The sequence below is a fragment of the Camelus bactrianus genome, chromosome 33, assembly GCF_048773025.1.
Source record: "Camelus bactrianus isolate YW-2024 breed Bactrian camel chromosome 33, ASM4877302v1, whole genome shotgun sequence".
In the NCBI taxonomy this organism is placed as follows: domain Eukaryota; kingdom Metazoa; phylum Chordata; class Mammalia; order Artiodactyla; family Camelidae; genus Camelus; species Camelus bactrianus.
Genome location: NC_133571.1, coordinates 13,685,392 through 13,707,552, shown reverse-complemented (window position 1 = coordinate 13,707,552; position 22,161 = coordinate 13,685,392). Strand labels below are relative to the sequence as shown.

The 22,161-nt window shown below is 44.0% G+C and overlaps 2 protein-coding genes across 9 annotated transcripts in view; both read right to left on the bottom strand.

Moving 5' to 3' along the window:
- Nucleotides 1–61: 61 nt before the first annotated feature.
- Nucleotides 62–3,738, bottom strand: TTC36 (tetratricopeptide repeat domain 36). Its single transcript, XM_010953457.3, has 3 exons — nucleotides 3,503–3,738; nucleotides 2,569–2,757; nucleotides 62–383 (listed from the first exon to the last, which is right to left on the bottom strand). The coding sequence occupies exons 1-3, from the start codon at nucleotides 3,618–3,620 to the stop codon at nucleotides 121–123; spliced, it is 570 nt and encodes a 189-aa protein (XP_010951759.1). The 5' UTR covers nucleotides 3,621–3,738; the 3' UTR covers nucleotides 62–120.
- Nucleotides 3,739–4,303: 565 nt separating this feature from the next.
- Nucleotides 4,304–22,161, bottom strand: part of KMT2A (lysine methyltransferase 2A) — a 71,810-nt gene continuing 53,952 nt past the window's right edge. For all 8 annotated transcript variants that reach the window (XM_074356878.1, XM_074356883.1, XM_074356880.1 and 5 more), the window contains 9 exons: nucleotides 21,823–21,903; nucleotides 20,790–20,854; nucleotides 19,493–19,663; nucleotides 18,097–18,171; nucleotides 10,972–11,150; nucleotides 10,706–10,809; nucleotides 10,216–10,299; nucleotides 9,668–9,797; nucleotides 4,304–9,216 (listed from right to left, as the gene is read on the bottom strand). In XM_074356878.1, the coding sequence (XP_074212979.1) occupies nucleotides 8,941–9,216; nucleotides 9,668–9,797; nucleotides 10,216–10,299; nucleotides 10,706–10,809; nucleotides 10,972–11,150; nucleotides 18,097–18,171; nucleotides 19,493–19,663; nucleotides 20,790–20,854; nucleotides 21,823–21,903 (1,165 nt within the window). In that variant the 3' untranslated portion in view covers nucleotides 4,304–8,940. The remainder of the gene's footprint in view (nucleotides 9,217–9,667; nucleotides 9,798–10,215; nucleotides 10,300–10,705; nucleotides 10,810–10,971; nucleotides 11,151–18,096; nucleotides 18,172–19,492; nucleotides 19,664–20,789; nucleotides 20,855–21,822; nucleotides 21,904–22,161) is intronic.

Genomic DNA, 22,161 nt, shown 5'->3' with positions numbered 1-22,161 from the left:
ACCTCTCTTGCGAAGGGGACACCCTTCGGGAACGGCGGGCGGACGCAGACACAGGCCGGGGGCGGGGAGAGCCGGCGGCTTTATTAGTTGCGGGCGGCCCCCCCCTCCCCCGCGGACGGCTCAGCGCCCGTCGCGGGGCCCGTGCAGCTGCCCCATCATGTCGGCCAGCATGCGGTTGCACAGCGCCGCGTACGGGTTGAGCAGCACCAGCTGGCGCCGCGCAAACGGGCTGCCCAGCCGCGCTGCCCGCTCGAAGTCCCTGCGGGCGTCGTCGTCCCGGCCCTGCAGCCGCGCCACCAGCCCGCGCTGCACGAAGCCCTGGCGGGCGGCTCGGCCTCGGCCCCCGCTCAGCGCCAGCGCGCGCTCCAGGTCCTCCAGGGCGCCTGCGGGACGGACGGACGGGCGGGCGGGGTCAGGGGCGCGGCCAGCACGTGACCCGGCCCAGAACCCAGGGTCTGGGGCTCGGCCCCTTACATCCCGCCTGCACTTGGCCCTGGAGGTCGGTATTGATACTCCCGTTACACAGATGAAGACTTAAGAGTCGGCCAGACTGGGCCTGGGCTGCACAGCCAGTTAGTGGCCGAGCTGGGACTAAAGTCCAGGTCTCTCCTGTCCTTGTCATTTTCCACCATCTAGTACCCGCCCCCCCTAAACATGAAGGTTGCTGAGAGGATTTTGAATGGTCACTATGTTATGAATCAGGCCTGTTGCCGGGCACGTAGCAGGCGATTTGTTCCACACATAGACCATCTACCATGTGCCAGATGACTGACTCTGAATCCCAGAGTCCAAAAACATTAGAATTAACTGACAACTATTTCTTACATACCCAATAAAGTCCATTTCTCTTCTTCCTGAAGGCTTTTCTCTCCTCTTTTTCATTCTATGCCCTAAAACTGCTTCTCTCACCTGTGTTCTCCACTACTTCCCTTCCTCATTCTTTATTTCCATGGTCTTCTTCATTTTGTGTCTAATTGTCTTTGAAGGAGGTCTTGGAGCCAGAGCTGGCCTGCAACATTTTTATTTTTATCATCCTCAGAGATACTTGGCTTAGGCATCAGAGCTCTATATTCAACCTCAGTCAGCCAGCGGGTATCTGCTGTAGGGTCCACCGAACTGCCTTTCTTCTGGCCTCTACTTTAGTTCACTCATGTTCTCTGGTTAGCAGTACCAGCAGTATCCTACAGCCAGGCTCATCTGCCCTGTCCGGTCTGTGTTTGGGTCCCCAGAACCCAGCAGCGCCTCTGCTCCTCATACCACCTGGAAAGTTGAGAAGCTCTCTAATCACAGCATTCCTTGGTTTCCCTCAAAGGAGTTGGTCGGGGGAATTGAAGGCCTCCCTCAGGCAGAATCCCCTTTGATCCTCTCTGGGGTTTTGATCTGCTGGTTTTCCCCAGTGGCCTTTATGGCCCTGCTCTGCTAGAGCCAGGTGGCAGACAAGCCTGGCAAGGGGGCCCTCAGAGTTCCCTGCTGTTCCCAGAATGAAGTCCAAATTCCCCTGTCTGGCATTCTTGGCCCCAGGAGCACCTCCACCATGACTCCTGGTTGTCTAGGAGTTCCCTACTAGGCTTCTGTGGTTTACATCTTCGCATCACCCTGCTCTCTGGTCCACAGCATGGCGCTCTCTGTCCCATTGTTCCCCCTTCCAGCTACAGTAACCTGAATACAGCAGGTTTCATCCAGTCACTGCACAATTGAAACCCTTTAGTGATTCCCTCTGTTTTCAGGACAAAATTCAACATTGGCCTGATGTTTCCAGTTCTTTGCTGTCTGGCCCCTGTTTACCTCTCCAGGCTCCGGAGAGGCTTCATCCTGCACAACTCCCTTTTCTAGCCAGACTGGAGATCTGAACTTCTCTGTCTCTGTCCATGCCTTTGGGACCTCCACAGGCTGTGCCTTCTCCCACTCCCTGCCCTCCACCCAGCTCATGCCTACTTATCCTTCAAAACTCACCCCTCAGGAGCGAATCCCATACTGAACCCTCTCAGCTTGTTACGCTGCCATTATATTTATGTGTCTGTCCTACCCTCTAGGCTGTGAGATTTCTGAGAAGTAATGTCACATGGGAATTAAGAGCACACACTCTGAAGCCCTGCCACCTGGTCCACATCCTAGCTCTGCCACTTCTCATCTGCATGAGTAGCAAGCTTCTTAACCTCCATGCATAGGTTTCTTCATCTGTACTATGGAGATAACAATTGCACATACCTTTTAGGGCTGTTGTGAGTGATTAAATGAGTGACTACAACTCACATGTGAAGTGCTTAGTGCCTGGCACATAGTCGTTGCTATAAATAGCATGGTCCTCGGCACCCAGCCTACTGCTGCAGTAGTAAGTCAGCGCTAGTAAAATGTTAAATAAATAAACGGAATGCAGTCTCTTTGACTTTCCCAACAGCCCCAAGAGATTAGCAGGGCCATCATATGTCTCTTATAGGTAGGAACATAGGGTCCAGAGGGGTTGAGTGACTTCCCATGCCCTGTGCCCACACCCCACACCATGCAGTCTCTTGTCTGTGCCCTCCAGGGCCCCTTCTGCAGAAGCTCAGGGACTATCCCTCCTCTCACCTGCCACGTCTCCCTGGAGTCGCCGGGCCTGGGCTCGGTTGTTGTAGGCTGACGCCCTCTCAGGCAGCAGGTTGATGGCTTGGCCAAACCTCTCCAGGGCTGTGCTGAGGTTGCCAGCCTCTGCTGCCATCACGCCCTGCAGCTCCAGGGCCTTGGACTGCACCAGCTGTGCTCCAGGGAAAACTCCATCTGTGTCAGGGAGGGAGCCGTGAGAGGACAGGCGTGCAGTTGGGAGCAGGAAGCAAAAGCCACCTCAGGCTTTGGAAACCTGGGACAGAGCCAAGCCAGGGCTGACTGGGCTGGGGTGCAGGTCACAGTGAGAGTCAGGTGCAGTGAATCTCCAATGTTCCCTCAGCTTTTCAGGCTAAAGTTTCAGTCAGGCTTAGCTTCACTCCTTTAGAAACAAAGGGCATCAATAACTGATGGGGAGAGCAGCCCCCTTAGGGACCGGTGGAGAAGCCAGTGAGCAGACTCACTCTGGAAGAATGAGCTCAGTGCTTGGCTCAAAAGGGTGTGTGACACTGAATGCTTGCTTAGGTTGGAACCATTTAACTGAGCCACCTCCAGCCCTGTTTCTGTCTTCCACGCTGTGTAGGGTAATATACTCTGTTATAACAAAGATGTGAAAGTTTCACATCCCCCCTATCCCTGCAAATACAGTTAAGCTTGGATCATGGGGTGAACTGAGCGGTAAGGTAAGTTCAAGGTGTGGGGGTGAAGGGCAAACCCGGTTTTCTCCTCTTGGCACAGTGACTCTTTCCAAGCCCCTGTCAGTGCACTGAAGATCAGCCAACCTCTCTGATTCCGATCTCCATCATCATCCTAGGGTCCTGGCACAAGGGTCCTGCCTGGTAAGATTACTTTCCTCTGCCATCCCGACGAGGCAGCAGACCAGCCAGTGTGGAGAGCTCTCCTCCAAGTTCAAAATACTCACCTTCATGTATTTCTTCCTTCTCCTCTTCCTCTCCCAGGTCCAACCCAACAATGTCTCCAAATGGGGTGTCAGGGTTGAAGATGGCCTGCAACACTGCCTGGTCATTTGGAGTCCCCATGGTGCTCAACTCCAAAATTCGGAAAGGTGACTCAGGATGAAAGGAAGAAGGGGTGAGGGCTGAGCTTCCAGCCAGCTGACCCAGAGGGAGGAGGTCTGTTTGAGGACCATCCCCCAAGAGGCGGAGTGTCTTCCATTTCTTGGCTGGAGTGTAAACTCAACACCCTTTAGCCTGGGGATAGTGACCCTGGCTTGGGAGAATATTTAAAAATATTTCTCAACTGTCTCCCCACCCTGACCCCTGTGCTACAGAGAAACAGTAAATAAGCCCAATTTCAGCCTTAAGGTGGAGTGGAGCAAAGAGAGGGTGCTGCCCAGGTTCCCCCACAATGCTTTTGTCCTATTATATTCCTAGACTGGAAGTAAACTGTTAGAAGCCAGTGCTTGACCGCCAGGGATGAAGGAGGGGGAATGAATGGGAAGTAAAGGAACTACTCCTTTGTCCTCTTGACCCCTTCCTCATATCCAGAGTTAATTAGGCCCTGAACATACATCACTGATGAGTAAGGGAAAAAAAAACAGTTGAGAGAGACAGTGTAGAGGGGGGCCTGAAGGCGGTGAGGGATGATTTCATGATTCTACCTTAAAAGAAAGGACTGGGGAAGGGACTTTGTAATCAGGTCACAGGCCATGCCCCTCCCATTCCTCCACCCCAGCCAAAGCCAAAAAGAAAGTTCAACCATGTGCAGCAATAAACTTGACATGTTTATTAATTAAACTATCACTTAAATAAAAAAAAGTGCATAGAAAATAAACATGTTTAAAAACTCCTTTTTTTTTTTACAACTATGTACACTTTTTACTTTTACATTCAGTCTTTCGTAGAGAGCTTTCAGCATTATTATTTTTTGAACTATTAAAGTATTTTCCTTCATCCCTGTCACAGGGAGTTAACACTGATGGACTTTAGACACATTTTTTTCCTTTTTTTTTTTTTTCTCTTTTTCTCTAACCAGAAGCTTGGAAGAACACAAGGAAAAAAAAAAACCAAAGATTTGTTATACATGATAAAGTTGTCAAGAAATGTCTTATTTCTAGAAAAGAAGCTTGTCATCTGTTGAGCTTTTGAAACAATTATTCAACTACCTGTATTTACTAAAGAGACCGTTAAAAGTTCAATAAAAGAAACACCACAAGTCTATTTTCTTGGTTGAAAGACAGAACTAGAGTACCTCGGAACAAGATACCAGGAAAGCACAGAACACAATTTTCCCCTAAATGCAGGTGGTAACCCCAACATTCATAACCAAAAGTAGAGAAACAAGGAGTACAGGTACTGACTGGCAACATTCACGGGCAGAAAAAATCCAGGTGACACCATTTCTGTATTTCTCTCTGATCCTAGGAATGGACTGTTCTGCCATCCCTTTAGGGTTTGGGTCTTCCCCCATTCCAGGGGGTCAGAGGAGCGCCAGACTTTTTTCTGCCACTACTAGCAACTGTAACACAATCCTTATCTATAGTGTTAAGAGAATTAAAAGCCATGGACTGAACTAGGCTTGTTACATGGTGCATTACTATATTAGTTCCTATATATATCATATTTATATTTATTTGAAAACCAAAACAAAAAAAGTTGCAAGTTTTCAGAGTGTGAGACTTGACTGGTATTCATGATTCGGCACAAAACCATCTGCTCAATAACCTTGTATTGCTTTAAAATGAAGGAAATGAAACATAAAATTACACCCAGCCCTTTGCAATGACCCGCTTTTCCTTTAAAAAAAAAAAGAAACAAAACAAAAAATACCCCACAACTTGATTTCTAGTTTTAAAAAATCCCAAATCAAACTTAAACATCTGACAAGGTTTTGACCTTTAGTATTTTCAGATATTTGATTGAACGTCAGTCCTTTAGAAAGATACATTCATTAAGTTTTTTTGTTTTTTTGTGTTTTTGTTGTTGTATTTTTCTTTTTTTTTTCTTTTTCTTTTTCTTTTTTTTTTTTAAATCAAGGGAGCTGCATGGTGCTCACCGCATTGGCCGGGGGTTCGACAGAGACAAGCGGGGTGATGGAGTGGATCCCGGCAAAGGAGTCTGGTTGGAAACTTACCTATAGCTGCCAGGGCTTCCCCCTTGATTCTTGTTATTGGTCTAAAAACAGGAGGGGCTAGGCTGGAGGTGACGGTAACCGAGGGAGCTGAGGGACCAAGTTCCGGCCAAAGGGTCAGCGCCATGCAGCTATTCTGGTTATGCAGTTGTCACTGGCCACCAGGAAATGCAGCCACAACAGGTGCTAGCAGCAAAGCTGTAAGTGAGCTGGCTTTCTCACTGAGAACTGACCAGGTGTGCAGCTGTGACTCCTTAGGGATTTGGGATGCCCCTTGGGGGATTCTTGGGAATGACCCACCACAGTTCCTCAGGCTGCACTTTTGTGCGGAGATTCCCTTGGTCACTTTCAAAACAAACTCGGAGGTGTTTTGGAGATAGCTATGCCGTTTTTTGCCTTCTTCCCCTCTTGTAGGGAAACCTTAGCTTATTCCCCAAGTTGCTGGCAGGTACGCTGAATTTTGGCAATGGACTCAAGGCTGAGCTCTAAGAGGAGTTACTCATTTCTGTGGTTGACAGGGAGTGGAAAGGCAGGGCAATCCACCTGCAGGGGCGGGAGAAGGAAAGGTGTGGCTTCCTCCCCGGCCTCGGGGTCTGGGACTGGTAGAGATGAGGAGGGGGCTCACAGTACAGCATGGCCTAGCAGGGCAGTAACTAGGTCTATTTAGCTGAGTTTCCCCCACCACGGACTGGCCTTTGGGTCTTTCTCAAGGTGAAGTCATGACCCATCAGTGCATTAATCATTTCAGTAACAAATGCAGCTTAAGGTTTTTTTCTTTAAAAAAAAATAGGAGTAGAAGGATTTACAAAAAAACCTCACACAGTGCAATAATAAAGGAAATCAGACACTAGTGGAACCCCTGGGGCCACTGCATCTTGTTCACGGGCAAAAGGAGGAAGGGAGGTGAGGTCTGGGTAGAGTGCTTTTCCCCAGTCCCCTGCTGGCACTTCTCCGTGATGACAGGGAGTCTCTGCCACCCTGGCCACAGTGCTGGGCTCCCTGCGTGACAGTGAAAACAGTGACAGTGTTCCAGCAGAGCCACGGAAGAACAGGGAGCCCAGGGTGGAAGGCACAGCAGAGCCGTGAGTCCTGGGGCCGAGCGCTGGGCGGAGTCGTATTGCTTCGCTAGATTTCCTTCGTAGGAACAGGCTTCCCCTGGCGAGAAAAGGCGCCCCGCCCTCCACTGGACTATGCGGCTCTGAAACCTTGTGGCTGACAGAGGCGGAGGAGAATCTGCTTTATCGTGAGTGGTCAGACTGTGCTTCAGTTTCAACGGGCTGCCCCTAGAAAGGGCCCGGGGGTGGGTCCAGGGGTCTTGGCAGGTATGAAGACCTGGTGGGCAGAGGGAGAGGGAACGAGATGACCTAGGAGGCAGATGGTGATGGAAAATGTCAGGGTGCCATTCAGCTTGGTTGCTAACTCTGAAGGAGGAGAGACAAGGGAAGTGTGGGTTCCCCCTCTCAGCACTGCGCTCCTGCCAGAAAGGAGACAAACAGTGCGGGAAGGAGAGGAGAAACTGCTGGAGATCCTACCGCAGCCTTCCGAGGAGATTCAACGTGGGAAGGAGGGGAGTGGCCCGATGGAGCGGGGACCTTCCTTTTCCATTTATTGTCAAAGAGCAAACCCAGGAAACATTAATGTCAACAGGGCACAAACAAGCTACACATTAAACAACAGAAAGTACACCCTCCAGGGGGAAGTTGGGCAGGAAAAACCAGACTTTGTGTGTACAGCTGAATATTTTCTCTAACTTCATCCTATGAAAATAAAAAATTATTAAAAACCGATCTTCTTTTAAATTAGGATAATACCGCGGTTTAAAAAATAGCCTTGTCATAAGTGCTTCTCCCTATGAAGTGCTTCTCATAGAAAAATATACAAAATATATTTACATTTATAAAACCTTAAATAGTAAACTGTAAACAGAACAGAGTAAAATCCAATGACTTAATTTAACAGGTTCAGGACACTGTCTTGGGGAAAGGAAGAGAAGAAACATTTGATGCTGTTTTGACCACATCCTAAGGAGTAATCAGGGCAGTAGTGTCATTTAATTTGCTTTATCCAGAGATTTTGCACAGGTGGCAGAGTTCCCTCAATACAAGGTGGTCCAGTCCCCAAGTTTTGGGCCTTGAAATCTGATTAGTGTTCTGCCTTCAACTGGACACCGACCATTTAAAAATTAAGTCTTCCTATGTCTCAACAAGGGGAAAATAAAGTTACCACATCCTAGGAATGGGGCCCAGGGGTCATCCTGGTTGTGATACTCTGGTTGTTGCATGATTCAAATCCTATTTAAATAATCTTCCTCTTCTAAAAAAATCATGCTACATATTATTTCTTTAAAACTCTCAGTGGAGCTTCATGAAAACAACTCCAAATTCTGTCTGGTTATGGCCAATGGCTCCTGTCCACTTCCCCACTGGGAGTGCTTATGGGCTCAGGGAACGTTTTGTGGGCACATCCCATGCCCGACAGGGAGTGTCCTCGAGCAGGGAGTCACTCTCCCCTACCACCCAGAGAGAACGGGATAGCAGCGGGGTGAAGAACAGGGAAACGAGAACGTGGAGTGAAGGAATGAGGGAAGCCGCTCCTACGTCTAGGGAGTAACTGACAAGATAAGGCTCATGGGGATAACGCTCCCACTTACGGCCCACAGGCTCAACGTTTGGTTATTAATTGGCACAACCCCAAGACAGCCTTTGACACCAAAGGTGCTAAGAATCCTGTCTCCCAGCCAGAAGGGAATTCTCAAGTGGGAGGATAGTAGGGAAAACCACTAGACCGTCTCTGTTTGTTCAACACACGGCTCCAGGCTGGGCCCGGCTGGCAAACTGTCAGGTATCCACCAGCCCCACACCGGGGGCTTGCCTGACCCCTTGCTTACAGTGCTCGGGAAAGGGCCAAGACGAGGAAGGCAACTTCTCTCTGAGGAGGTTCTCAGGCCAGATCTCCCAACATGACTAACCCTCTATAGGCTCCTTCCAGGCAAGTCTGCTCGGGACCCCACTTCCCACTTTTTAACAGCACACAATCAGAGGGGCCCCAGGAGAAAGCCCATCGCGGATCTTCTCTTTCAAGACCTCATCTCTCTCCAGGACTATGATCACATGTCTAATGTGAATATGGGACCCAAGGGAGCCCAGCCATCACAGAGGCCCCTCAACTGTGCCCACTCAATCCTGGAACTCCTGGCTGCTGGCAAAGGCCTTCGGCACTGCTTTGGAGGCCCTGGGTCCTGGTACTCCAACACTGCGGAGAAGAGCAGCTTCAGTTTAGGAACTTCCGGCATTTCTTGGCACCACAGTTGCAGGGTAGCTTGTTGCTGGCATCCTCAATGGGGAACTTATAGTCGTAAGTGAGTTCCTCCCCGCGGTAGATCTTGCGCATGGCGAAGATGACAATGTGCTTCTGCCCGTCGATGTTGATGACCCGAGAGTAGCAGTTGGGCTCACACGAGTGATTGATGAAGCGTGCAGCATTTCCATGCATGGTGGCATCCACTACCTCTGAGTCATCGATTCGGAACATGTAGCAACCGATGCCCTGCACAGGAAGGAGAAAGGAGGAGAGCCTGGTAGTTACTAGAGCTCAGGCTTGAGAACACTTCCCCACCTTTGTCTGATGTGACCTTAGCCGCTGATGAACAAAGTTTCTTCTGGTAAAATTTTCAGATTTCTCCCATGACAAATTCCTAGATTACTGGCACTAGACCAGTGGTTTCTTTACGTCTTCACAGGCAAGTGAAACCTGAAACTTGTGGCACTATGTACTTTTGATCCTGGGATCCACTCAGACAAACCCTCAGAGTGTCTTTGTGTGCTAATCCTTAGGGTGGATTCTGAGCTTTTATTGTGCCCTCTGCAAATTTCAGAGATGTTATAATTTTTTTTTTTTAAAAAAAGTGTCTTTGAATCAATAAAACACACTTATCTCTTCCGGAACCTAGGGATCATGTTCGCACTGACGGCCCCTGCCTCCAGCGCGTGGGCCTCACCTTGCTGTCATAATACTTCTCTCGCTTGTCAGTCTGGATGGAGCGGATGACGTTGCCAGCGTACTCGATCACCATCTCACCTGCATCAATGTTTCTCTTACAAAAAAGACCCCGGCCGTGGATGGGAGACCTAGGATGTAAAGATGGAAAAGACATCAGCTGCAGATTTTGCAAATAAGGTCAACTGTGTGAATACATGAATGAATGAATAAAATCTCCTGGTCTATCCCCAGGGGGAATTCCAGACACTTGGAAAAACAAATCTGGACCCACCTGATTTGAGTATATGAATTGTTCTAACAAATGGCCAAGGATTAAAGATTTCTCTGTTCCATAAGCCACTAGAAGTAGCAATATTTTAATGCTTACTGTGTTAAATTCCTTGTTCAACAGAAGGAGTTGCGGGATCCCAGGATATCAGGTTCAATGAATAATACTGAAAAAAACCTCACTTACTGAATGAGGGAGGTCACTCCAGCATTTGGTCCACTTTGATTTTGGAAAACTTCATTAGTTTTCTATAATTCTTTCTACAAGTTTAGCCATACCTGTAGACACCAACTGCCTCCTTAGAAGTCTTTTTTAAGTGCCGGAAGCGCATGGGCATTGGCAGATCCATACTAGTTGCCCTCCTAAAGAGAGAAGGCATGTTATTAATGAATTCTCTTCAGGAAATCATCAGTTGTGAGTCTTGGATTGAAGGTTTCTAGAGCGTATGATGCTATTCTCTGTGTTCAATGCCAAGTGCCTTATAAAATCAGGCCTAGAATATAATATATTCTATATGAAGACCGTGGAGGAGTGCCCAAAGCTGACAGAGTATACTATGGCTAAAGAAAATAAAATGCACATCATATAGTTATTTCAATTTCTCCTCTGTAACATACTCCTCTCCCTTTGCCAGCCAGCCACTGCTACTTCAACACAAACTATATTTCTGTCTTCTTAAACATCGGCTGGGAAATTCTGATCCAAGCAAAACTGGAAGAGAGGGAAGCAAAGAGTATTTCTTACGACCCCTCTCCGCTCCAGACCTACCGAGCTGACTTCAGCTGTACCTCCTCTTCCTCCTCATCGTTGGGGTTGTATTCAGGAGGCTGCCGATGTTTAGAAGCCAGGAAGTTAAACATGTCAAATGCTGACTTCCTGGAGCCAAAAGATTAACATATATTTAGAGAAATGCTTTAATAGAACCAGTGAAGGACAGCATTAACACTGGAAATCTCAAAGGTTAAGTAGAAAAATAATTATATCATTAGATAATAAAATCAAGACCCCAAACTGCTCATGGAAAAGAAGAGAACTTGCCTCAGGTGGACTTCAGCCCTGGCTGAGCCATGAGGGTTCAGGGGGGGTTCATTGGCTTCCTCTGGTTTATGGAAACGGAATTTGTAATTCCTACAGTGCTTGGCACCAGACAGTTGCTCAATCAGGAACACAACTGCATCATGGAGAATCCCCAGCATCCTCAGACCGTTCACACCTGTAGGACCAAAGGCACCAGGGCAGTGAGGAGCCCAGCCATTAGGAAACCGCATACAATTACAGAAATGCCTCTGCTAGGGAGTAACTCTGCCAGAGGTGCTTGAGCGTGAATTACAGTAGATGGCCTAGAAGTTAGCACTAGATAGCCATGACAATGATGCGGATACAGATCCATCAACATGGAAAACGTCTGTGACAGATTAGGTGAAGAAAGCATGCCCGCAAACTCTGGACTATTTTCTATGGTCTCCACGTACACGGAAATGCTCTAAGTGTTATTTTACTTCATGGTCATAATGACCACACAAAGCAGGAATTACTAGCTTCATCTCAAGGTAAGCAAACCTAACCTCAGAGAATTTAAATACCACATGGAAGGTCACATGGTCACGTGGCTAGTGTATCTGGATTTGAAACTTGGGCTTTATAACTCCAACTATACTCCCATTTTTGGTTGTGGGTAATAGCGTACCTGGGTTCAGTGAGCCCATATTCACACCGGTACCGCACGACAGCTTACAAAGAATGTTATGAACCCCGAACACCGAATTCTCTGTGCCGTTACAGTGAGCGTGAAGGCACGCTCCCACGGCTGCTTTGCTTTACTCACTCAGTCTCATTCCGTTAATAAGCATTTCTTACTTTTATAAAAAACAACATTTGTATATGTCTGCTGGCATAGATGGTGAAAGGCTTTTTAAAATGATTGGCTTCTAAAAAATAAATAAATAAAATGATTGGTTTTGTTCATTAAAGCAATGTGACACAGTAAAAACTGCTACCCTTCTTTTTGACACTAGCAAATAGCTAATGTTCTTTATATTTTTATAAAGTAGACAGTACTATTTCACTTATTATTGTTTTTGGTATTATTAATAGTTACCAAAACAAGAATGGTGTCTACTGTGGACAAAACACATTTTCACAGGCATAACTGTGTTAGGATCACATATGCAGTTCCAACAGACATACAGTTTGTGTTATGGAGCATATTTATAGAGATGTAACCCCCGTGTAATTTGGGGGCCATATGCTATGTCTGGAAGGATATACATGTTTAAATGTTAATTACTCCTAGGAGAGGGGCCCTGGCCACCTTTGAATTTGTGATTGTGCTAGTTTGCTTTTCCTTATTTTAAAATTCTTCTGTGTCTTAATTTTCTAGAAGAGGGGAAAGTATTACTAGATGCCTCATTTCCACTTCACTTAAGAGAATTTCTAAGGGATACAATGTGGTTTTAGTGGCAAGCAGAAAGTTAAGTCTCCAGATAAGCAACATTCTTATGATCATAGCTGTTGTTCCAATTAGACTCAACCTATAAAAGTATAGAACACAGGTCGAAATATAAGAGCTGAAGCCATATAAGACAATGGCAAACATTTTCTTTTTCTGCCTTGTCGTCTGAGGATGCAGAGACTGGAAACCTCAGGAGAGCAAGGCTGAGTCAGCTTCTGCTCAGCAATTACACCCTAAGTGTTTGACATGGCACTAGGCACATTACAGGTGTTCAGAAAATATTTATTAATAACAAATATTTAAGGGTTGGAGATTTTATTCCACAATTAGTAGGCAACAAAAGGAAGCTCTTAAGGTACTTTTGATGACACTGAGGATTCATTACAAGGGACCAGATATGAGGCTTTTTAATATTACAGGTGAGAGGATAACAAAGGCTATTATGCCTGAGGAAAGAGAGAGAAGGAAGGGATAAGACTCATACTTTGTGGGTAGAATCAACAGCAGCGACCAATTGGATGCAAATGATGATGGAAAGGAAGGACGTCAAGAGTTACTGGATTTTTTTTTGACCTGAGATGTGGGACTGAAGGAAGAAGAGCGGGTGGAATCCGGGGGTGTAATGTGACAGCAGGGGAACAGAACACACCTAGCGAGGGGCGGAGTGAGGGGGGCAGAGGCTGGGAACCCAAGAGAATCCTAACTGAAAAAAAAACCACCTTATTTGCCACCTGTTCTTTTAAAAACTGAACATATTTGAATTAACTCATTTTTTAAAAAATGTATAAAAGTAATACTTCCTCATGGAAAATAAAGTGAACTAGTACAGAAAGAAAGTAATGGGGGGAGGGTATAGCTCAAGTGGTAGAGCGCATGCTTAGCATACACAGGGTCCTGGGTTCAATCCCCAGTACCTCCTCTAAGAATAAACAAATCAATAAACCCAATTATTTCCCCACACCAAAAATAAATAAATTAATTAAGAAGAAAGAAAGTACGAGTTACCCATTCTAATTCCCCAGGTCTTACTCCTCTGGGGCTACCATTTTATATAATATAAAAGTATCTAAAAGAAATCATGAACACACTAGACACACACTGTTGTAACTTGCCTCGTCCATGAATTTTCTTTGGACTTCTTTCTAAATTCCCCTATTGAGGAGTATTTTGGTTGTTTCTAGCTTTTTGCTACCACATATTAGAAAGAACATCCTTATACATTTTGATGACTTGGTTGAGACAACCTTTGGGTGATAGTGGAATTGTTGGATGGAAGAACATGCAACTGGAAAAATTTGATAGCTATTGCTTAACTACTCTCCAAACAGCTGTGTTAGTAACTTGTCTACCTACCATGACTGTCAGAGAGAGCTCTATCTCCTCCATCTCTAGCTGCACTACCTCCAAATTCTGACTCTTTGTTAATGAAGGTGAGCATAGTTAATAGTGCCTTAATATGCATTTTAAAAATTATATCTTTCCATTCAATTATGAGACTGTACCTTTTCATGTTATTGGCTGTTTGCAGATTGTGGAGGATAAAATGCCTCTTGTGTCCTTTGCTCTTTTTTTAATTAAAAAAATTCTGAAAAGTTTAAAATAAAGAAAAGGCACACAGGCTGCTAAAACAGCTACATCTGTACCTGACACTTATAATAAATAAATGTTAATATTTTCAAATATACCCTCCCTTCCTTCTTAGAACAAAAACAAAAGCACTATAAAATTAAATTCCTCTAAGTACTCATTCACTTCCCTTCCCAGGACCAATCTGAAAGGAAGCTGTCAGAGAGGCAGATAGATATGGAAAAACCAGAGTCAATGGAAGGTTTCTACCTTAGGTTAATTAAAGTCTTTAATGTGTGCTTGAAACAACTGTATTAACAAGTTTTTACTCTACTAAATTTAACTTGAAATCCAATACTACTGAGAAGCTATTTTAACTTTAAGAAGGAGGTATAACAAAACCACAATGAGATACCATTTCATACTCACTGAGATGTCTATGGTCAAAAAGACAGACAATAACAAGTGTTGACAAGGAGGTGGATACTGGAACCATACACTGCTGGTGGAAATGTAAAATGATGATGCCACATTGGAAAAACAATCTGGCAGCTCCTCAAAAAGTTAAACACAGAGTCACCGTATGTATGACCCAGCAATTCCATGCCCAGATATATTCCCAAGAGAAATGAAACCATACCCGCACAAAAACTTGTACATAAATATTCATAGCATACCATCACATCTGAAGGTGGAAAAAAACCAAAAATCCATCAGCTGACGAATAGGTAAACAAGTGGTATATCCATACAGCAGAATATTATTTGGCAGTAAAAGGAATGAAATACTAATAAAAGCCATATATGAAAAACCCACAGTGAATAAAACACAATGATGAAAGACAAAGTTTTTCTCTAAGACCATAAACAAAGCAAGGATGCCTGCTTTCACCACTTCTAGTCAACATAGTCCTGGAAGTTCTAGCCAGAACACTTGAGTGAAAAAAAAGAAGTAGAAGGCACCCAAACTGGAAAGGAAGCAGTAAGATCATCTCTCTTTGCAGATGATGTGATCTTACAGGTAGAAAACCATAAAGATACCACAAAAAAGCCACTGGAATAAATGAATTCAGCAAAGCAGGAGGATACAAAGTAATACACAACAATTAGCTACATTTCTATACACGAACCATGAACAATCTGAAAAGGAAATCACAAAAACAATTCCATTTATAATAGCATCAGAAAGAATAAAATACTTAAGAATAACTTAATCAAGGAGGTGAAAGACTTGTACCATAAAAACTATAAAACACGGCTGAAAGAAATTAAAGCAGACTTAACTAAGTGGAAATACATTTCATGTTCATGGATTGGAAGACTTAAAACTGTCAATACTACCCAAGGTGATCTACAGATTCAATGCATTCCCTACCAAAATCAAAAATGACCTTTTTGGGGGTGGGTGGATGTGGCTCAGTGGTAGGGCACATGCTCAACATGCAGGAGGTCATGGGTTCAAGCCCCAGTACCCACATTAAGAAAAAATGACCTTTATGGCAGAAATAGAAAAGCACATCCTTAAATTTGTATAAAATTGCAAGGGATCCTGAACTGGCTAAAAAATCTTGAGAAAGGGCCACACAACTCCTGATTTTAAAACTTACTACAAAGCTACAATAATCTTAACAGTGTGTGTGGTACTGGTATAAAGACAGACATATAGACCAATGGGACCGAGCAGAGTCCTGTAATAAGCCCTTGCATATTTGATCAAATGATTTTTGACAGGAGTGATAAGACCATCCAATGGGGAAAGAACAGTCTTGCCAACAAAGGTTCTGGAAAAACTGCATATCACATGCAAAAGAAGGAAGCTGGATCATTATCTAACACCATATATAAGAATTAACTCAAAATAGATTAAAGACCTAAATGTAAGACCTAAAACTATAAAACTCTTAAAAGAAAGCACAGGACAGAAGCTTCACTGACACTGGACTTGGCAATGGTTTTCTAGGTATGATGTCAAAGGCACAGGAAACAAAAGAAAAAACAAAGACAAACTGGACTTCATGATGATTAAAAAATTTTGTGCATCAAAAGACACTAAAAAATGTTGGTATTTTATGATTTCTCTGAATTCTATCTCAAATCCCTTCAGCCAGGATAATGGTCTTAATTTGCCATATTAGGTATATTAGGTTAAATAAATAAATGTAAACAGCTATATAAAAATAAATAGCTGCCATAACACCAAGTTCATTATTTTAATTAATCCTCACAACAAATACTGAAGGTTGCATTAATATTCCCACACAAGCAGACTGAGACTTGGAGAAGTAAATTAGCTTGCACCCAATATAAAACTGATAGCAAAAGAGTGGAAACGGTGTTTGAACCCAGTCTCTGCCTCCAGAGCTCATGGTTTCTAACCACCATTCCACAGGGCAGTAAAAGACGGGTAAATCAAAGGGATCTTTGTCCCGTTGGCAGAAAGAGCTGGGCTACTCAATTTGAGGCTGAGAACACTGAACTCAGGATGCTGATTTCCTCCAGGAGCAGAGTCTTACACTTAACTATCAGTAATTGGTTCAGAGTGACTCCTGGGAAAGGCCATGAACAAATTTAGTCACAAGTTCACTTAATGACCACCACAGCTGGACAGAGCAGGTCCTGTGAACCATATTTTCTTGCATCCCTCTACCCCCCAAATATCTCCCTCACCAATCAAAAACAAAAAACAAAAAAGACACCATCTACACAATAAAAAGGAGGCAGCCCACAGAATGAGAGAAAGTATTTGCAAATCCTATCTGATAAGGGATTAATATCCAGAATATGTAAAACTTCTAAAATTCAACAACAACAAAACAAACAGCCTGATTAAAAAACAGACAAAGGACTTGAACAGACATTTCTCCAAAGAAGATATATAAAGGGACAGCAAGCACATGAAAAGATGCTCAACACCCTGAATCATCAGAAATGTAAATCAAAACTACGAGATACACCCTATATCCATTAGGATGGCTATTATAAAAAAAAACCAAAACCCAGAAAATAACAAGTGTTGGTGAGGATGTGGAGAAATCAGAACTCTTGTGCACCACTGGTGGAACTGTGAAACGGTATAGCTGTTGTAGAAAACAGTACTGCAGTTCCTTAAAAAATTGAAAATAAAATTACTATAGGATCCAGCAATTCCACTTCTGGGTATAAACCCCCCAAAATCGAAAGCAAAATCTTGAAGTGGTATCTGTACACCCATGTTCATAGCAGAATTACTCACAACAGTGAAACTGTGGAAGCAACCTAAGTGACGGATCAATGAGTAAGAATAAATATGATATATACATACAATAGTATATTATTCAGCCTTAAAAAGGAAGGCAGTTCTCCAATCGCTACAGCATGGATGAACTTGATGTTATGCTAAGTCAAACAAGCACTGTAGGATTCCACTTACAGTAGTTAAGTCATAAAGATAAAAAGTATGAGGGTGGTTACCAGAAGCTGAGGGAGGGGGAGGATGGACAGTTACTGCTGAATGGATAGAATTTCAGTTTTACAAAACGAAAAGTTATGGGGATGAACAGTGGCAATGGCTGCGCAATGTGAATGTATTTAACACCATTGAATTGTATACTTAAAAATAATTAAAATAGCAAATTTTATGTTAGGTGTATTTCACTACACACACAAAATTCATCTGTAAAAGAGAAAAGGAATGAAGTACTGAGGCAATGTTCTAGCAGAGAGAAATCTTGAAAGCATTATGTGAAATGAAGGAAGCCAGTCACAAAAGGCCACATGTTTTATGATTCCATTTATAGCAAACGCACAAAACAGACACATTTAGAAAGACAGAAAGCATATTGATGGCTGCCAGGGGCTGGGGCTGGGGAATGACTGCTGGTGGATATGGGGGGTTTCTTTCAGGGATGATGAAAATGTTCTGGAATTACACAGTAGTGATGGTCTGCACAACTCTGTGAATATACTAAAAGCCAAAGATTTGTATGCTTTACGTGGGTAAACTGTGCAGGATAAGGATTGTATCTCAGTAATGGTATGAAAAATGCTTTTTTAAAAAAAAGAAAGTTCATTTTTTTTTTTTTGGTAGAATCTATCCTGTAGCCTAGACCCACAAGTTACCAGAATATCCTGAGACAGGAGTAAAACGCCCACGGCAGCATTACCTGCAAACGAGAGCTGCTTTAAGCGGGCATTTGACCGAGCTTCCTGGACTTTGTCTGTCAGTGACTTCCAGGCATCTGTGAGGAAATAAAATATTCAGTCAAACACCTCTTAATACCAATGGCATGAAAATACCCCCTGCTAGAACAGCGTTTTGTTGTTTTCCTAGTTTAAATCAGTTCAGTGCCTAAGAGAGAAGCCGGAAGGGTCACTACCCAGCAGTGCTCCTCTGTGCAAAGGATACAGAAGCAGAGGGGAGAGTCTGCCTTCTGAAATGACCCCTGAATCCCCAAAGCACTCACTTCCCTTGATGATAGTCTGAGTTCCAAATGTGAATGTCTGGTGTTAATTCCTTCTCCCTTCAAACTCCTCTAGTACTTACTGCCTAGAGAACACCTACCTGGTTCTTCAATGGCTAATGAACACCTACCTCTGAGCTTAGGACACAAAGATGAACAAAAAAATAAAATTCTAGCCCTTATGGGAAGTTCTCTATTCAATAAGACATAAAAGTAAACGAACATTTACAAAACAAATTTAAAGCTATGAGAGGGAAACATTTAAGATTCTAAAAGAAGCAGAAAGGAGGGAGCGCTTATCTGCCTTAAAAGGTCAGGGAAGACTTTCTAAACTGATACACATTTGTTGGATCCCAAGGCTTTAATAAGGGGGTTAGGAGAGGGCAGGTTGTCTGCCGGAGGTGGCTGGGAGCAGAGATCCCTGCAGCAGGCCCTGCAGAGGCAGAGGGGTGGGAAGATCTTGGGAGATGGGAGGCAAGCCCCCCCCACGGACAGGGCAAGTGTCTTGAGCTTGCCCTGGGGCCGACAAGCCTGCCAGAGCTGATGAGCGGTTTGTTTCCTTGGGTTTATTATTTATTTGCAAGAAGGAGCAGGGCTCTGTGGGGGGCTCTGGGCAGAAGCTGGCACTGTGCTGCCCCCTGGCGGCTTCCTAGCAAGGGCAGTGCCCCTCGAGGCACGCAGAGCCCTAGGGGGTGGCTGGCCCCCTTTGTAGAGCTGATTCTTGAACGATGAGCTGGAGTTCAGCAGGTGAAGGAAGGCAGAAAAGAACACTCCAGGCAGAGGGAGGCACAGGAATGAGAGAGAATGGCAGTGAAGGTGCTCAGGAAAGTGGCTGTGATTGGGGAGATGAGCAGAGGTCTCCTGTGCTCTGCTAAGGTGTGTGCAATCTTAAAAACACAATGTGTATTATTAGATTTTCACCCAAGTTATGGACTAATAACACTAACTCCTTAAGGACATGTTAAATATACAGTGCTTCCAAGATCATCCCTAACGCCTAGCACAGAACTGCACATGTAAATGGTGCTAATGTAGACAACGTGCAGCTCGAGCTGAAGAGAGCCTGCGCCGCTGGGCCGACCTAATTTTACCTACTCACCTTCAATACTTTCCGCACAGATCTGAAAGCCATCGTCACTGGAAATTTCAAAAACAAGTCCTTTCTTGGGCTTTTTCTCAGCAATGCTTTCCTTTCGCTTCTGTTCCTGCTGGAGCCAAAGCATCAGTGGAGAGCTGAAATTACTTTCTTCTTCTTCTGCTGTTTTAGGTTCTGTGCAGGAGAAAAGAGATGGGGCCAAAGTAGTTGCAACAGCCAACACTTACATAGTACTTCAGGTACATTATCTCCAGGCCTGACAACATCCCACCCCGCTCCCAGACAACAAGCCCAAGGCTCAAAGAGGAGGAGCGGCTTGCCTGAGGTCATAGCTAGAAACCAACAAAAGCTAGAATTTTTTTTTTACATGAAGTTTTACTGTCTCTGCAGTAGTTTCTAGTATGACAATCTGACAGTTTTTCAGTAAGTACTTGTCCTCAATAGGGTCAAAGCTAAAAAACACTGGTTAATATGTACGGGTCACTATGTATGAGGCACATTTCTAGGAACTCCCTGCATATTAACTCAGATACACCTCACAACAATCCAATGACGTAGGTGTTACTATCATCTACATTTTAAAGGTGAGAAAACTGAAGCAGAGAGAGGTTAAGCAGCCCACGTTCCTGTAGCTAACACACGGTAAAGCTGGGATTTCAACCCATCTGGCTCCAGAGTCTGCACCATCAGCCACCACCTGCCAAGGCGCCTTCTTACAGAAAGATGTATCAACCCTTCCAAGGAATCAGCAAATCAGCAGAACCTGACTGCATTCCAAATCTTATGTCTAAAAATTTTCTCTGCCTGGTTTTCTTCTGGGATCCCTTCGACGGAAGTGGATAAAGCCTTATATTCAGAGCTCCCTAGTTTTGAAACGACCAGCTGTTTACTGATCAGATTCATGGGACAGATGACAGGTGTGTCTGGTGTCAGAACCTAACCCTGGCTATATTATACAATAAAAATGGTTCTTGGTTTTCGTCAGTGACAACTAAGGGATGAAGGCAAGTTATCACTAGCTGTTGAAATCACACTGCTGTTACAGCAAATAGAGCAGGAGAGTATTTCTAGGTTTTAGTCTTGTGTCCTTTAGTTGACAGACGATCACAGAGTGTGTAGTGGAAGAACACTGAACCAGGAAACAGATGCTCTGAGGTTCAGTCTTCAACTCTGGCCAATCATTTAACTTCTTTAGAGCTTTGATTTTTTTTTTTTTAATCTAGAAAATCAGTAGGTAACATAGGTGATTTTTATAGTACTTTTGGCTTTGAAATTCTAATCTGTTAATCCACCCACATACCTGAACTTTCTTGTTCATTTGCTGGATTTTGTGCTGTCTGAATCTCAGGAGGAACAGCCACTTGCCTAAATGAAAAGAAAACCAAATGTGAGATGTGATACCAGCAACTTCTTTACTTCAGAGATGAAAAGTGCCCATAACCTGCCATACGGCTGTATCCGTTATACAAGACAACTGCTAGGCGTGAACCACAGGATGCTTTGTGTGCAAACTGTTGAATGACCACCACCACCACCGCTCTACTGTATGGCATATAACATCAACTATCTTTTGTGAGGTTCTTTCCCAAACACTGACATTAAGGTTCTGCTTTTGGAGTTGTAGACTGTGTCCTTGAAATTCTTCTCACACCCTTAAGTATTAGGAAAAAATAAAAGGACACTTGTTAGAAACAGTTCTGGAGTTACTTCAATGAGTTAACTAGTTTAATTAGAAACAAAAGTAAGCTGCATGAACCAGTAAACCACACCAATATTCACTTTTTACAATTAAATAAATCTTGTAAACAATCCAGAGGCAGATCAATAGGGCACTAGTTAAATAAATTACTCCAGCTTGACACAATAGAACTGGGGGCAGCCATTAAAAAATGAAGGGCAACCATTAAAAAATGAAGGGCAACCATACATACTGGCACAGAAATATGTACACAATACAATATAATACGTGAAAAAAACAAGCACAGAACAGTATGTACAGCAGAATTCATTTTTATGTAAAAAAGGTATATACATATTCATACATACACCCATGTGTATCTGTATAAGCACAAATGTCTGCATGAACGAAAACAAATTACAAGCAGTGATTACTTCTAAGGAATAAACTGGGAAGAGAGCAGGCACAATGAACACGGAGCCATTATCCATTATTTAAATAATTCGATACTTTTTTTTTATAACCATGTATTAATTCCATTAAAAAAAAAAAAACCTTTGGCAACAAAAATCAATACTAATCAGGAAGAGCTATTTTCTAAATGAGGTGGACAGAACTGAGGGCTGACTCTAAGGGAACTAAGCTTTGTACCTACCCTGCAGGCTGCCCGCACTCCTTCTGTGATGCCTGCTCCACGCTGGCTATATCCTGCTGCTCAGCCTCTGCTCCTGGAGTCCTGGAACAGAATCATTCGTATCTTTTCAAGGAAAACACCAGTAAATATGCACGGACCATGGAGGTCAGTCTAAAGGAACAACACTAACAGGATCTGATCAAACGTATGTGCTCTGGTGACACAGGTTAGACAGTGGTTACCTCAAGGGGGTGCTAAGAAAGGGCACCAGGAGCCTTCGGGAACACTTGCTTTGTATCTTGATCTGAATGGCGGCTACACCAGAGCACATCTAGGTACAAAACTCACTCGTGCACTTTA

What these genes read in the sequence shown, in the direction of transcription:
- TTC36 (XM_010953457.3), bottom strand. Translation starts at nt 3,620, where the DNA reads ATGGGGACTCCAAATGACCAGGCAGTGTTGCAGGCCATCTTCAACCCT. An exon ending in GAAGGAAGAAATACATGAAG is followed by an intron (nt 2,758 to 3,502) that starts GTGAGTATTTTG and finishes TCCCTGACACAG; the next exon opens with ATGGAGTTTTCCCTGGAGCA. An exon ending in ACTCCAGGGAGACGTGGCAG is followed by an intron (nt 384 to 2,568) that starts GTGAGAGGAGGG and finishes TCCGTCCCGCAG; the next exon opens with GCGCCCTGGAGGACCTGGAG.